This window comes from Canis lupus, chromosome 7, assembly GCF_011100685.1.
Source record: "Canis lupus familiaris isolate Mischka breed German Shepherd chromosome 7, alternate assembly UU_Cfam_GSD_1.0, whole genome shotgun sequence".
Taxonomy (NCBI): Eukaryota; Metazoa; Chordata; class Mammalia; order Carnivora; family Canidae; genus Canis; species Canis lupus.
Window position 1 is genome coordinate 6,807,380 of NC_049228.1, and position 13,841 is coordinate 6,821,220.

At 52.7% G+C, this 13,841-nt stretch overlaps 1 protein-coding gene across 1 annotated transcript in view; it reads right to left on the reverse strand.

Moving 5' to 3' along the window:
* PLXNA2 (plexin A2) overlaps positions 1 to 13,841 on the reverse strand; it is a 205,642-nt gene that overhangs the window by 174,487 nt on the left and 17,314 nt on the right. Inside the window, exon 2 of the mRNA XM_038542031.1 lies at positions 4,569 to 5,836. Coding sequence (XP_038397959.1) covers positions 4,569 to 5,801 — 1,233 coding nt within the window. The 5' untranslated portion in view covers positions 5,802 to 5,836. The remainder of the gene's footprint in view (positions 1 to 4,568; positions 5,837 to 13,841) is intronic.

A 13,841-nucleotide genomic window follows, 5' to 3' on the forward strand; every position in this document is an offset into this window, starting at 1 on the left:
TCTTGCAGAGAGCTGCTGCCCCTGATACTGGTAGGGAAGGTGGAGCTGCCCTTGTCTGTGTGTGAGTGTATGCAGTGCTGGTGTGGGGGGTGTGTGTATGTGGGTGAGCGTGTGCATGTATTCTTTGTAAAGGGACTGACATTCAAGTTAAGGATGCCCTTGAACAACTAGATATCAGGAAGACCCACACAGCAGAAGGGATAAGCTCCTCAAGAAGGGAGTAAAGCTAAAGCAGTGGCATACTGGACAGCTCATGAGGGATGACTGCGTATGTGTCTGCATTTGGTGGCATCACAGTGGTGGCTTGAAGTTGGCCAGGGTTGGAGTATTGACACCACGGAAATTAGCAGGTGCTTCTAATCAAGTGTCCCCACCCCATCTTCACTCCCTAAATAGAACCAGCTATTTGATATTTACTAGCACATCACTAGATCAAATGATGGAAATTTCTAGCTCCTTAGAGAGGCAGATCAGAGCTACCCGCCTTTTTATGTAACCACTTTTTTTTTTTTAAAGATTTTATTTATTTATTTATGAGAGACACACAGAGAGGCAGAGACACAGGCAGAGGGAGAAGCAGGCTCCATGCAGGGAGCCCGATGTGGGACTCGATCCCGGGTCTCCAGGATCAGGCCCTGGGCCGAAGGTGGCGCTAAACCACTGGGCCACCCAGGCTGCCCCTATAACCACTTTTTATGTTTTCTACTTTTCTTTTTCATCCCTACACCATAGGCAGCAGGGACCCTGGTATGACTCAAGAAATCTAAATTGTAGTCCTGTTGCTACCACTATCCAGCCATGTGACCTTGGTATGTCATGGACTCTGAGTCTCGGTTTTCTTATCTGTAAAGGGAAAGGAATGGATCGGGTGATGGTCAAGCTTTCTTTAGCTCTGAAAGTCCTCGATTCAAGGCTTTAGCTCCTTTCCCATTTTCTCCAGGGGCTGATAAGGCTGCAGAGTCTGGGCATAGGCATATCCAAGCCAATTTCTGAGAAATGAGGACAGAAGCAAAAAAACAAAAAACAAAAAATACCAAAAAAACCCAACTTCCCAGTGGTTGTGGATTTCTCTACATCCCTCCTGATTCTAGAATCTCCAGAGCTGTAAGATAATTTTTTGTTTGTTTTTTGGTTTTGTTTTGTTTTTTAGCCTAAGCCCCTGGAGTTGGCTGGTGTTTCTTTCTCTCTCCTCTAAATTGTCGAGTGTTTCCAAACATCTGATGCCCCTTTATTTTTGCTCAGATGGTGAGAGCTTCAAGTATGGCTTTCCTTAACTGCAGCATGGCTAAACAGAAAGAGCTTGGACTCAGAAGTCATATGGGCTGAGCTGAACTCATATCCCTTCTTTGTCATTAGAGTAAATTAAGCAATTTACTCAGTCTTTGTCTTTGTTTTTCCATCTGCCAAATGGGGATGATCTGCTTTGCTTCATAAGGTTATACTGAGCATCGAATAAGATAGCACTTAAATTGCCCAGCTCGGTCTTCAGTACACAGTTTCCATTCAATGAGTGATAGTCCTCTTCCTCATCCCTTTTCTGGGCACAGAACTCAAGTCTTTCATCTGAGAGCTTCATGCTAGTTCAGATATTATGTTAAAATGAAGCCCCTGGGACCAGTTTCGCTCACCAACCCTTAACCCTCTCCAAGGCCACCAAATCATTCTGGATCCCCAGGTCTGAGACTCCTTGGATTATAAGGATTTTAAGCAGCTCCTCCTAGTCCAGCTTCCCTGCCTGCCCTGCTGTAAAGGTTGTACCAGAGGAGTGTGATTCTCAGGGGTGGGGCAGGAGGGCCGAGGAAGGGCTGTTCTCCGAGGTCCTGGTCCCACCTACTATCACCTCTTTCCCAGTGCCTTTGCTGCTCTTTGGTCACTAGCCCGGGCTTGTCTCTCTGCAAGCCACTGGAGCCAGAGAAGGGTGTCGGCTTCCTCTTCCCTCTGGCTCAGAAGCAGGCAGGAATCAGCAGTTTCCTCCTGACAAGGCCCTCTCTGGGTGATGGGAACCGGGCTTAACCCTTGCATTTCCTCTCTACCTCTCCAGATTGGCTGGGGACCATAAATTATAGAATCTCAGTGCTGTAAGGAACTTAGGAGAGGATCTAGTTCAGCCTCCTCATTTAATAAAAGTGAAATATGGGATCCCTGGGTGGTGCAGCGGTTTGGCGCCTGCCTTTGGCCCAGGGCGCGATCCTGGAGACCCGGGATCGAATCCCACGTCGGGCTCCCGGTGCATGGAGCCTGCTTCTCCCTCTGCCTGTGTCTCTGCCCCTCTCTCTCTCTCTCTGTGACTATCATAAATAAATAAAAATTTAAAAAAAATAAATAAATAAAAATAAATAAATAAAAGTGAAATAACAGAGGCGCCTGGGTGGTGCAGTCAGTTAAGCACCTGACTCTTGGTTTTGGCTCAGGTTGCGTTCTCAGGGCCCTGACCTCAGGGTTGTGAGATCGAGCCCCACATAGGGCTCCATGCTCAGCTCGGAGTCTGCTTGAGGTTCTCCCTCCCTCTCCCTCTGCCCCTCCAGCCCGTGCTCTCTCTCTTTCTCTAAAATAAATGAGTAGCTCTTAAAAAAAAATAAAAGTGAAATAGAAGCAAACAACTGCTTCTTCGTTATTATAATAAACGCTAACCATTATAGCTTCCATATATCGAATGCTTATTATGTGTCAAGTATGGTGTTAAGCATTTTATATACATTTTCTATTTGATCTCCATAACAGTCATAAAAAGAGGGTATTATTATCTCTATTTTAAAGATGAAAAAAACTATAGCTCGAACCAAATACGTAGCTTGCCCAAAGTCACACAGTTTTAAGTGGTAGCACTGATTTTTAGGTACAAATCCACTGGACCTCAAAGTCCGTTGTCTTTACTGCTATCCTATCTACCAAGCAGATGATGGTGTGGACGGAAGAACAGATGAGGCATGACCTGTTTTCTTGCTTTAAGAAGTGGTTTTTGGTTCCAATAGCAGGCACTCTCAATTTAGGGTACTCAAAAGGCCATCTGGGTCCATCGGTCTCAGATTTTCCCCCAGGCTATATAGATCCAGAGTCCACAACACTTTGCACAGAAATCTATTTAGCACTTGTCACACATCCTAATTAGTTAACTAATAATGGTAAACCTAACACGGTGCTAATCTTTGTAGTATCTCATCTGATCATCCCACGAGGCGGGCATTATGATTCCCATTTCACAGACGATAATGTAGAGACGTTTAATTACTTCTGAAGCCAGCAAACAGCACGGATAGTATTTGAACTGCGATCTTGGTCTCCGAAGCCCAAGCTCCTCATCACTGTATTACACTGCCAGGATCTCCCTCTCTTTCCCACTCCCTTTCTCTCTCTCTCTCTCTCTCTCTCTCTCTCTCCCCCACAAGGTTATGAGGTATGTGAGAGTAGTTATCACATCTTTTTACGTATGCATCCCCAGTACCCGGCACAGTGCTGGGCACCTGGAACATCTTCAATACTCTCTTGTTAGATGGATGGATGGATGGGTGGATAGATAGGTGATGGATGGATGGGGAGGGAGGAATGGAAAAACAGAGAGAAGGATGAATGGATGGGTGGACAGACGGATGGGTGATGAATGGATGGAGAGAAGGATGGTGATGGATGGATAGATGCATGGGTAGATGGTGACCACTTAGATGGCAGCATCTTGACCCTCCGTCAGGACAGTGCTTGCCACTGATGTTCTCCTATCTGTTGTCCTCTGATCTGGATCCTGAGCTTCCCTTCCTCTCTTTTCCTTTTGCCCAGACTCTGAATTCTTCTTTCCTAGTTCTCAATCTGCCAGTCAAGCTTGACTACTCCTTTCCGTCTCCTCCTGCTTACCTATCCCCCTGCCTACTCCACTCCTGCACTTGGCTTCCCAGTGGCCTACAAAGCCCCGCATGTGCACGATCTGGTCCCCGACACCGCTGATCGGCCTCATGCCTTACCACCCTTTCTCCCCATGCTCTGATCCAGCTGCAGTGGCCTCCCCCACTGCTCTTCACACTCCAGGCATGCCCTGAATTCTTTGCACTTGCTGCTCCCTCTCCAGAATGTTTTCCCCAGATATCAACATGACTCACTTCCTTACCTTCCTCAGCCTTTGCTCAAATGCCACTTTTTCAATGACTCAATCTTCTTGGGTACTGCCCCTCCCTCTTCCCTGCTTTATTTTTCTCTACAGCAATTATTGCCATCTGACAGAGGACACCTTTTATGTATTTATTTGTGTCCCTTCACTCATGAAAGCTCCACGAAGGCAGCGCACTTTGCTGGCTCGCTCACTGCGGAAGCCGGCAGTGCCTACAACGGTGCCCGGTATGGTTGCAGGCACTCCATGGGTATTTTTGGAATGACTCTGTGAGATCAACACACACACACTCCAAGTGTCCGGTATAGGTCAGGCTCTGTGTTTCTGGTTATAGCCAGATAACGTGAACCTGATAATCCCTCTCATCTCAGGCTGTTGGTGGTTGGGGAACAGGGTGAGCAATGGGCCACCCACAGGAGAGCCGCAGCCTGCATCACGGATCAGGAGTAGGGTGAGGGGAGTGCGCCCTTACCGCCTTGGTGCACTGGACGTCCTTCCCCAGCAGCCAGTTGAGCTCCAGGTTGCCCTCGCCCTGGTAGCAGGACTGCAGGCGCTCCTTGATCTGCAGGTTGATGGCCCGGATGGGGAAGGCACAGAGGGCAGAGTCGTCGGGAGGGTGGTGATACTGCTTCTGCCCTTTGGAGAAGATGGCAAAGAGCACGTCATCCCGGCTGCTGATATTGAAGGCCTGGGCCAGGGAGTCCCCGGGCTTGGCCAGGTAAGCGGCCTGCAGGAGGCGGTACTCCACACCCGCCCGGGTGCAGCCGAAGGGCAGGGACACGTATGAGTGGAACTTGGGGTCGTCCTTGCAGAGGCGCACGATGCGGGAGGTGTAGAACAGGTCCCCCGCCGAGTTGATGGCCACACCCTCGGGGGTCTCGGGCTGCACCGTCAGGAAGTAGACGAAGCCCCCGCTGGCGAAGCCGTAGATGTAGAAGATGTCGAAGTGGGAGACCAGGGCCAGGGTGTCGGAGGGGATCTTGATGAGGGAGGAGACGAAGTCGCTGTGCAGCTCGTAGTCGAGCATGGCAGAGGACTCGGGGTCGCGGGGCAGCTTCCTGCTGGACAGGGTGGGGAAGTAATCCTGCTTGCCGTCCACGGCGGTGCCGATGAACAGCTTGCCGTCCTCGCCGTCGGAGCGCACGATCACGCCGTACATCGTGCCCGTCTTGTTGACGCTGGACAGGTAGTGCTCCTTCTTGTGCGACGGCTCCACCAGGATGAAGAGGTCGTCGAGCCGCAGCAGCTTGCACACCCCCTGGTAGAGGCTGCCGCACGCCAGCAGGCGGTTCTCCGAGTAGTCGATGATGAGCAGCTTGTTGACGTTGTTGGTGAGGGTCAGCACCTCGCTGCAGGGCTGCACGATGAGCGGCGGGTAGCAGGACTTGTTGTCCTCCTCCGGCCCCGTCTTGTGAGCCACCTGGATGGTCAGGTTGCCCGTCAGCTTGTACACCCGGTTGATGGCCCCCACGTACACCGCCCCCGTGCCTCGGTGGACGGTCAGGTGGTTGAAGGTCCAGTCCCGGTTCTCGGAGTGGAAGGTGCTGAACTGGGGCATGCCGGCGGCCCCGGGGGCCAGCAGCACCCAGACCACAGAGAGCAGGACCACAGACCAGCTGTCAACCTCTGCAGCCCGTGGCCAGGGCCTCCTCTGTTCCATCCTGAGTGGGGCGGGGACGAGGACACAGATCCTCCGGGTTCTCATCTACTCCACCGTCCTGGGCTGGCCCTCACATGGTTCTGGAAAACACAAGGCAGAGTGGTCAGACTGAAAAATAAATCCTGGGAAGATAGAATAGGATGGCTTGACCCAGGGTCCCAATCCCGGCTAGCTCTGAGTCTCTTCCTTCTGTAATTTTGGTTTTTCTATTTTTAACATACTTTCCCCCTCCTTGGGATGTTCAGGGAATCCTGTTATCTATTTTGGTCTCCAGCCTTTACGCTGTAAAATACTTCTTCTTCTTCTTCTTTTTTTTTTTTTTAACTTTACAAAGCATCTCTATTTCTGTCTTCTTAAGACATCATTTTTATCTCTCAGAGAGGTTAAATGACTGTTTAAGTTCACCCAGCCAGTCGATCTGAGCGTCGGCACGGAAGCCTGTCCTCCCTACCCAGGTGTCACGTCTGTCCTCTCCCGGTCGAGTGGAAATCTCTCCTGTTTTTGAAAAGCTTGTTTAGAAGGCCCTCTTTCAGGCTCTCCAGGTCAACTACTCCCAGAGCCTGATCTTGCAAATAAAATTCCTTCTTATTTCAGACTTCCAGCCCCAGCCTCCACCAGCTCCCCCTCCACTGCTGCATTTCAGTACTTTCTCCTCCTCTGTCCTCCATGGGGAAGGGGAAGGGCTGTTCATCCTGAAACACAGTGCCCCCCACTGCCCCTCGGCCCCGTCCTCTCCAGAAAGAATCCCTGAGCGTTAGCTACTGAAATGGGTCAGAAAAGTGAGACATGGGGAGACTGTTGAGACTGGGGTCCTCACGTGCTCCATTCAGGGGCCCGAACAGCCCCAGGGAGAAGGGTGGGTACCCCCCCACCTTGCTTTGGGACAAGCAGGTGGCAGTCACTGCCTCTCCAGTGGGCAGGCCGTCGGGTCTGGCGGAAGTTGCTTCCACTTGGGCTTCTCCACAGGTCCTTGCGGAGGGAGACTGGCTACCTTTTTTTTTTTTTTTTTTTTTGCTGCGCAGGGGCGTGGAGGCCATTCCCCCCTGTGCAAAGGGGGCTCCACGGCACTGAAGCACCTGGATGAATCGCAGGAGGACCCACCTGGGAATCTCTGCCTTCACCTCCTCTCCTGTGCCTTCTCCCCAAGAAGCTCAAAGAGCAGAGTTGTACAAATTTTGCTTCACGGGCCCCTTCCATCAAAATCCTCTTTCAATTCCAGCTTCTAGCTCCCCACCTGAGTCCAGCTCGAGCCACCTGGGCAAGACTTCTGGGTTTGGAAATGTGGGGAGGAGCAGAGGGGGGTGAGCTGAGGGTTAGCCCATTCCAGCCACTGTGGGGAGGGGCTGGGGGGGCACGACCGTGGAAGGGTGCGTGAGCTCAATGCCAGGCCTCAGCCTGTCCTGCCTGAAGTCCAGTCACTCTCCTGTCCTGACTCCTTTGCTCTTTCCCCTCCGACCCTCAGGCTCTGAGGCTTTTCTGTACTCTAGGAAGCTGCCCAGAAGGGCAAGGTGGGGCTCCTGTGGAGAGCTCCTAGATTCCCGGGCAGAGGATGGGCCTGTCCACGTCTGCGAGCGCTGCCTCTGACCTTCAGGGACAACCCTCCCAGGCAAGTCCGGACAGAACCGTGGGCGCGGGAGGCGGCAGGAATGGAAGCACCCAAACCAAGGATGGAGACTTGGCTCCAAGGCGCCCTAGGAGAGTCGTGTCTCCTTCAAACCACACCCCCCCCCCAAATCTGGCTGGAATGGGTTAGAATTAGAACAGGCGCCACCTTGGAAATCCGCCCTTTGGGCTCAGTATCTTTATCCTCCTCCAGGCCCCACAGCCACCGTGGTGCCAGAGGGAGGCCCCACCTGACCACCCGCCTCCAACCAGGCTCCACTGGGGTGTTCTGGGGTGACTCATGGGCCCCAGGCTTCCTTGGAAAGAGGAAGGCAACAGCGGCATGAGGCCCGGGCTGACCTCAACGACTCCGACACAGCCCTTCCGGCCCCACGCGCGCACCAGCAAAGCCTCCCGACAGACAGAGCTTTCGGTTTGAAAACCAGAGGTTATTTTTAGTGACGTCCTGGGGCCGGTAGCAGGACGTGAATTCCTCAAGAGGAGCTGTGGAAAGGAAATAACAGAATCCTCGCATTCCCCAGCTGGACGGGGAATGACAAGAGGCCACTCGGGCCTGCCCCTGTCCCCGGGTAGGAAAGCTCCTTCGGCCTCAGGCAGAGGGCAGAGGGTCCCACGAGGAGCTGTGAGGAAGGCTGTGCCACCACCCTGCACTCGGGTTCGGTCTCTCAGCAGGTGCGTTCTGAGACCCCCTAGCCCTGAGTTGGTGGACGTGACGCTCCTGCCTTCTCCACCACACGCACGCACACACGATTAGTCCGTGGCTGGAGGAAGAAGGTGCTGGTGGCAGAGATAACGCCAAAGCACACGGTTGAGGGTAAGATCAACCATCTCGCCTCCCTGCCCACTCTCCTGAGGCACAGTTTGAATAGGGCGGAATCTGGGGACGGTCTGGGCTCTGGGACTAGTCAGTCTCACCCCCCTTTCTGGCAGGATGGGGGCAGTTACAGAAGGTACCTGTCAGGTGGTCACAAGAGCAAATGAGATGACGTGGGGAACCTCTTAGCATGGCGCTGGGGACACAGCGAGTACTTAACTTGTGCCAGGAGGTTATTATTATCCCTGAAGCCTCCCCAGGAGACTGCACTTCAGGAATCCTGCCAGAGCTCCCGAGCTCCCTTTTTGTTCATATTCTTCCTTTCCGTGGGAATAAACATTGTGGGTAGACCTTTGAGGCCCAGATCTCCCTGACCCGGTAAAGGGGCTTGATCTGGAAAGCCTGTATCAGGGGAAACGGAATAGATCCAAGGGGATCTCCTCGGTCATACTACTGCACAAGTCCCAGCACGGTTTGTCGGCAGCCAGTGGAGGCACAGAATGCTGGGGGGTGAACTCTGGATGGGAAAGTGGCCTGGTGGCTAGAAGGTACGAAGTCAGGGGGCAGGAGGAAGAGTGGGGGACTTGGGAACCCAGGATTCAAATCCTGCCTGTGTCCCCCGTGAGTACTATGGCTTTAAACAGTCTAGCATCTCCCCGAGTCTATTTCTTGATCTTAAAAATAAAGGGGCCTGAATGAACCACTTTGTAAGATTTCTCCTTTCAGATGAAGTGATACCCTTGAGCCTCTAGAATCTGTAATTGAGACCTGAGGTCCTTCCGTGCTAGCTGGTAAGGCTGTCTGGGCTAGGAGTTCTCAACCACTCTAAGGGACTGTTTTCCACTCTTTAATCAGCATCTGCTCCAGGACAGGAGGCTCCTGGGACCTTCGGAAATGGCAGCAGCAGGCACTGGAGTCCAGAGGAGGTGTGGTCTGCAGGGCAGGGCTGGCAGAGGAGGCTCAGAGTCCACTTTGGGAATGTGGCTTTCACAAGGACAATGGCCTCGACGGCCAAGTTGGCCTCCGTCTCTCCAGGCCTAAGGCTGAAATTACCAAGCAGCCATTCCAGAGCAGGGCCCGGCTGGCAAGGATCAAGTCTCCGATCTGCGTTCAGAGGACAGCAGAACCTTTGTGCCTCTGATGAGAGGCAGTGTGCTCTAATGGTTAAATGCATGAGCTCTGAACTTAGATGCTTGGATTCAAACAGAGCCGACAGCTGCGTAAACGTGGTCAAGGTACTTAGCCGTCCTGTGATGCTATGTCCCTACCTATATAACATGGGATTGGTCATAGCATCTGTCTCACGGGATCATGACGATGAAGTCAGCTGATACATATAAAGCACTTAGGATGATGTCCAGTCCATTTGAGAAGTTCCAGATACATTAGCCCTTATTATTAATAATTTATTTGTCAATATTTCCAGCTCCTCATGAACTCCATCATCCCATGCTCTGTCTTAGAATGAATTTTCCAGCCTCGGTTTGGGAGAAGCCCATGAACATGTGCCTATGACTTAGTATCCCTAAGCATTTCTTCCTAACCCCCAATGTGAAATGTCAACCCCGGGAGGGTTCCCTTAATTACGCGTCCTCCTTTCTGTCCTTTCTCCCTCTGCAGCTGTATGTGAAGTCAGTTTGTCACATGCTTTCTTAAGATCCAAAACTTGCCTGTCTTCTCTCCTCCCCAGCCCCGGTCCCAATCCAGGACACTTGCCCTCTCGGCTGTGCCACCTCTGGAGACATCTTACCCAGAGCACTCCTGACGCCACGGACAGGCCACCCTTGCCTCTTTGGGAGGCAAGTATCACTAAATATTTTATTTAGAGTGCTTGATGACACCATCTCCCCGATCAGGATCCAGGAGGCAGGTGTCGGTGACAGCCAGTAGAAGCATCTACTACCTTCCAGATCAGCTGCTGGAGGTGTCGGTGGCGAAACAAGGAGGAAATGACAATCAGGCACTCCCAGTTCAGCTCAGGGCAGGATTCTCTCCTCCCTGCCTCCCCACTCTGCTGCTTTCCCCAGGAGATTGAGTGACGCGCCTCTACGCTTTCCCTTGGCCTCCCTCACAGCAAAAGGAGCCAATAGGAAGAGGGGTAAGAGTCGGGATACCATTTTTGCCAAACTGAGTCCAAGTTCATGATGGTAGGTGTCATACCCGTGGACCCATCTGCAGCAACACCATCACCGCTATCTCCACTGTCTTGTCACTGTCACCACCTTTGTCACCACCACTTGCACCCTCATCACCAGGATCCTCTTGCCTATAATATTTTTCATGACAATAATGGTAAAAGGTGCCTCATAGTCCTCCCCTGCACCGACGAGGTGGCTCACACAGCCAGGATCCTAAGGAGCCAGACAGTGATGGAGAAAAGGTGAGCGTGGCCACAAAGGCCGTGACGGGAGAGAAGGAGCTAGCAGCTGCTCTTGGGTTTTACCGCTACCTCCTTCCTCACCCACCGCAGAGGGAAGTCTGTCCTCTGTCTCAGCTCTCCTTTCTACTGAGTAGAGCCTGTAAAGCAGGAATTTGGAGCCAATACTAAAGGTGATTGTAAGATCAATGCACTTCTTTTCTTTCATTTCCCCTTCCCTCTCTCCCTGTGTCTCTCCTTCCTTCCTTCCTTCCTTCCTTCCTTCCTTCCTTCCTTCCTTCCTTCCTTCCTTCCTTCCTTCCTTCTTTTCTCCCTTCCTTCCTTTCTCCCTCCCTCCCTTCCTTTTTTCTTTCTTTCTTATAAAGAAATCAAAGCCCATAGAAAGAAAACAAATTGTCCAACATGACCACAAATGAGTCAGGGACAGGCTAGACCTCGTGACAAAAAGTCTAGTGCTTCCTCTGCTGTAGGGGAAAGGGTCCTGAGGGTCAGTTACATTTTGCCTGAAGACTGCCCTGCTTGGGGGAAAGAAGGTGCCTTTGATGGTGGCAGTCCCGTGACGGGCAGAGGCGAGCCTGCCACCAGGCCCAGGCCAACTCAAGGAGGCGATGGATTAAGGGCCATGGGGGATGGGAAAGCCAGTCAATGGCACCTTTCTGTGTCGGGAGAATGACCTCCTCTGACCTCCTCTAAGCCACAGCCGTGCTCACATGCAGGAATGGCACCCCCGTCGTGACTCGGGGGTGCTGGTGTCCCATGCCACATGCCTCCGGGCTGCGGAAAACCTCACAGACAGGTCAGATGTAGTCTAAGAGACAAGAAGCCTCTTCTTCCCACAGAGAACTGCAGCAGGAGAGACTAAAGTTAGATGTTAAGGGGGACATTCTGTCTGGAGAGGATTCCTGGGCTTAATGCCAGGGAGACTACGGGCTTTTCTAACGGTGAGTTTTCCCCGACAGCTGTCTAGGAATACGTTCGTTTACCCAGAGGCGAGGGGTTGGTCCCAGTGACCTCAGAAGGCTCCTTCGGGTTTAAGATTCCGACGAGTTAAAGTCTATGAGGATAAAGTGTCTACATGTGGGATTCTGGGGCTCTGGCTTGCCCCCCGTGGGCGGCACGATCCTGAAGGACCTGTCATAATGTCATGTGCGCAGTCGTACATGCAAACATTCCGAGTGTCACTCTGTCTAACACGGACCTCGGAGGTAGTCCAGGCACGTTGGGTAGCACAAGGTGAGCGAGAGGGCGAACGCAGAGGCCCCGGGTAATGCCGACAGCTGAAAGGCCTCAATTAGAGTGAAAGGAGTTATCTGGTATTTAAATAATTATTAGATTGAAGGAATAATCATGGGTTTGAGCTGATTTTTTCCCCTACTGTCACCCTGATGGCGTCTATAATATTATTATTCAAATGCCCATGATTCTCATTGAGGAGAGCCCAGGAGCAGGAGGAGAGAGTGGGGGAGGGGGCGGCGAGCACGGAGGGGGAGGGGCGGGCGGGAGGCTCATTTAATCTCCATGTGACAGGGCTGCAGGAGGTACGATTAGTCTTTTTCTTATTTCAGCTGTCACTCATGCACAGACACCGAAGATTGTTATTAGCGTATTTTATGCACGCGATTTAAAGGGAAAAGGGGGGGGGGGCGGTTGTGGAGAGAGGGAGAACTTCCTACAGAAAATAAAAGGACCAAAGGAACAATTTAGATGTCACTGCTATACCAGCTGCGTTTGCTTCATTAATCGAATGTCATTTTTTTTCTTCCCCCCAGACTCTGTGCTGTTATGTGAAGCTAAGTGACGACATCTCGCCCCGGAGCAAGAGGAGGACGGTGAGGGAAGCCGGAGGGGGAGATGGGGCCTCTGCCTCCGTGCCCCCTCGACAGCCATCCGGAGGAGGTGGAGTCGATGACGCTGGGGCCCTCCCATCCAGCCACGGTCTCCCACTGTGAGCAAAGGGATGTCCCCCCCAACCCCAGTCTATACCCGGGATTCCTGTCACAGGTGGGTAAGCCAGACCCAAAGGCCAAGCACTAGGGAGTAAAAGAAGGAAATGTGGGAGGCCCCAACGGTCCCCATCGGCGGTGAAGGGGAGCCCACATTCGAGGCGGTGAGGGTCTGGATGACCAGAGCTGCGTGTGGTCCTCTGCCCTGGATCCCCCACGCCGCAACATGCCAGCGATGGGCTCGACCTCTCAGATGGCACAGTGGACAGAGGCTGGGTCTTGGCAGGAAAGGCAGGGAGGCAGGCGGTAGGAGCTCCATCGTGAACCCCCAAAAGTCATGCGTTGAAGTACTAAAGCCCTAGTGCCTCCGAATGTGACTGTGTTTGGAGATGCTGGCTCCATAGAGGTAATTAAATTAAAATGAGGTCATTAGGGTGGGCCCTAATCCAAATGACAACGGGTGTCCTTATAGAAAGGAATGTGGACACAGAGGCAGACAGACACAGGGGGAAGATCAAGCAGAGAGATACAGGGGGAAGACAGCCATCGACAGGCCCAGGAGAAAGGCCTGGAACAGACCCTTCTTCCCTCACGGCCCTCGGAAGGAGCCAGCCTTACAGACCCCTTGGCTTGTAGCCTCCAGAACGGAGACAATACATTTTTGTCGTCGCAGTCACCCCGTTGGTGGCACTTTGTGACAGCAGCCCTAGTGAACTAACGTAGCGTTGGGGGGAGTACCGTACTGTACCGTCTTGGCTCATGGACGCTGTTCTTTTAAAGGAAGTGGGTGTGTATGCATGCCCGTGCAAGCACGCATGTTTGCACACGCCAGCACAGGGCCGAGGCATCAGGGATGTCAATCTCTTCACGTCTCCGTGGGAGCTGAAGGCAGCCAGCACACATCCTCTTTCACCCAGAGCAAACCCGGGGCCCGGAGAACTCATCCGCGCTGCCTTTCACCGCTTTATCCCCAGTGGGATCAGAAATGGGATTTGCTATCAGTCCCAGGTGGGGCTTCTCCGGCAGGGCTTCCTATCGTCCTTGTCCTTGCTGCTCCTGCCCAGAGGGGTAGGTGTGCTACCAGCAGACCCCCGAGACCCCAAGGGTTGGCCTGTGACTGCCTCCAACCCAGCCCAGCTCCTCTCCCGGCCCTGGTGCAGGACCACACTGCCTTGTTACACCGGGACGAGGGGTTTCTGCTGCCTTTTTTTTCCCCAGCTCTCCCAGTGGTGGCCCTGATGGGGCCCTGGAAACCACACCAGCTCTCCCAGGGCCTTAGCAAAACATGCAGTGTTTGTCCTCTCCTCTCACAGGCCATAAAAGCTTGG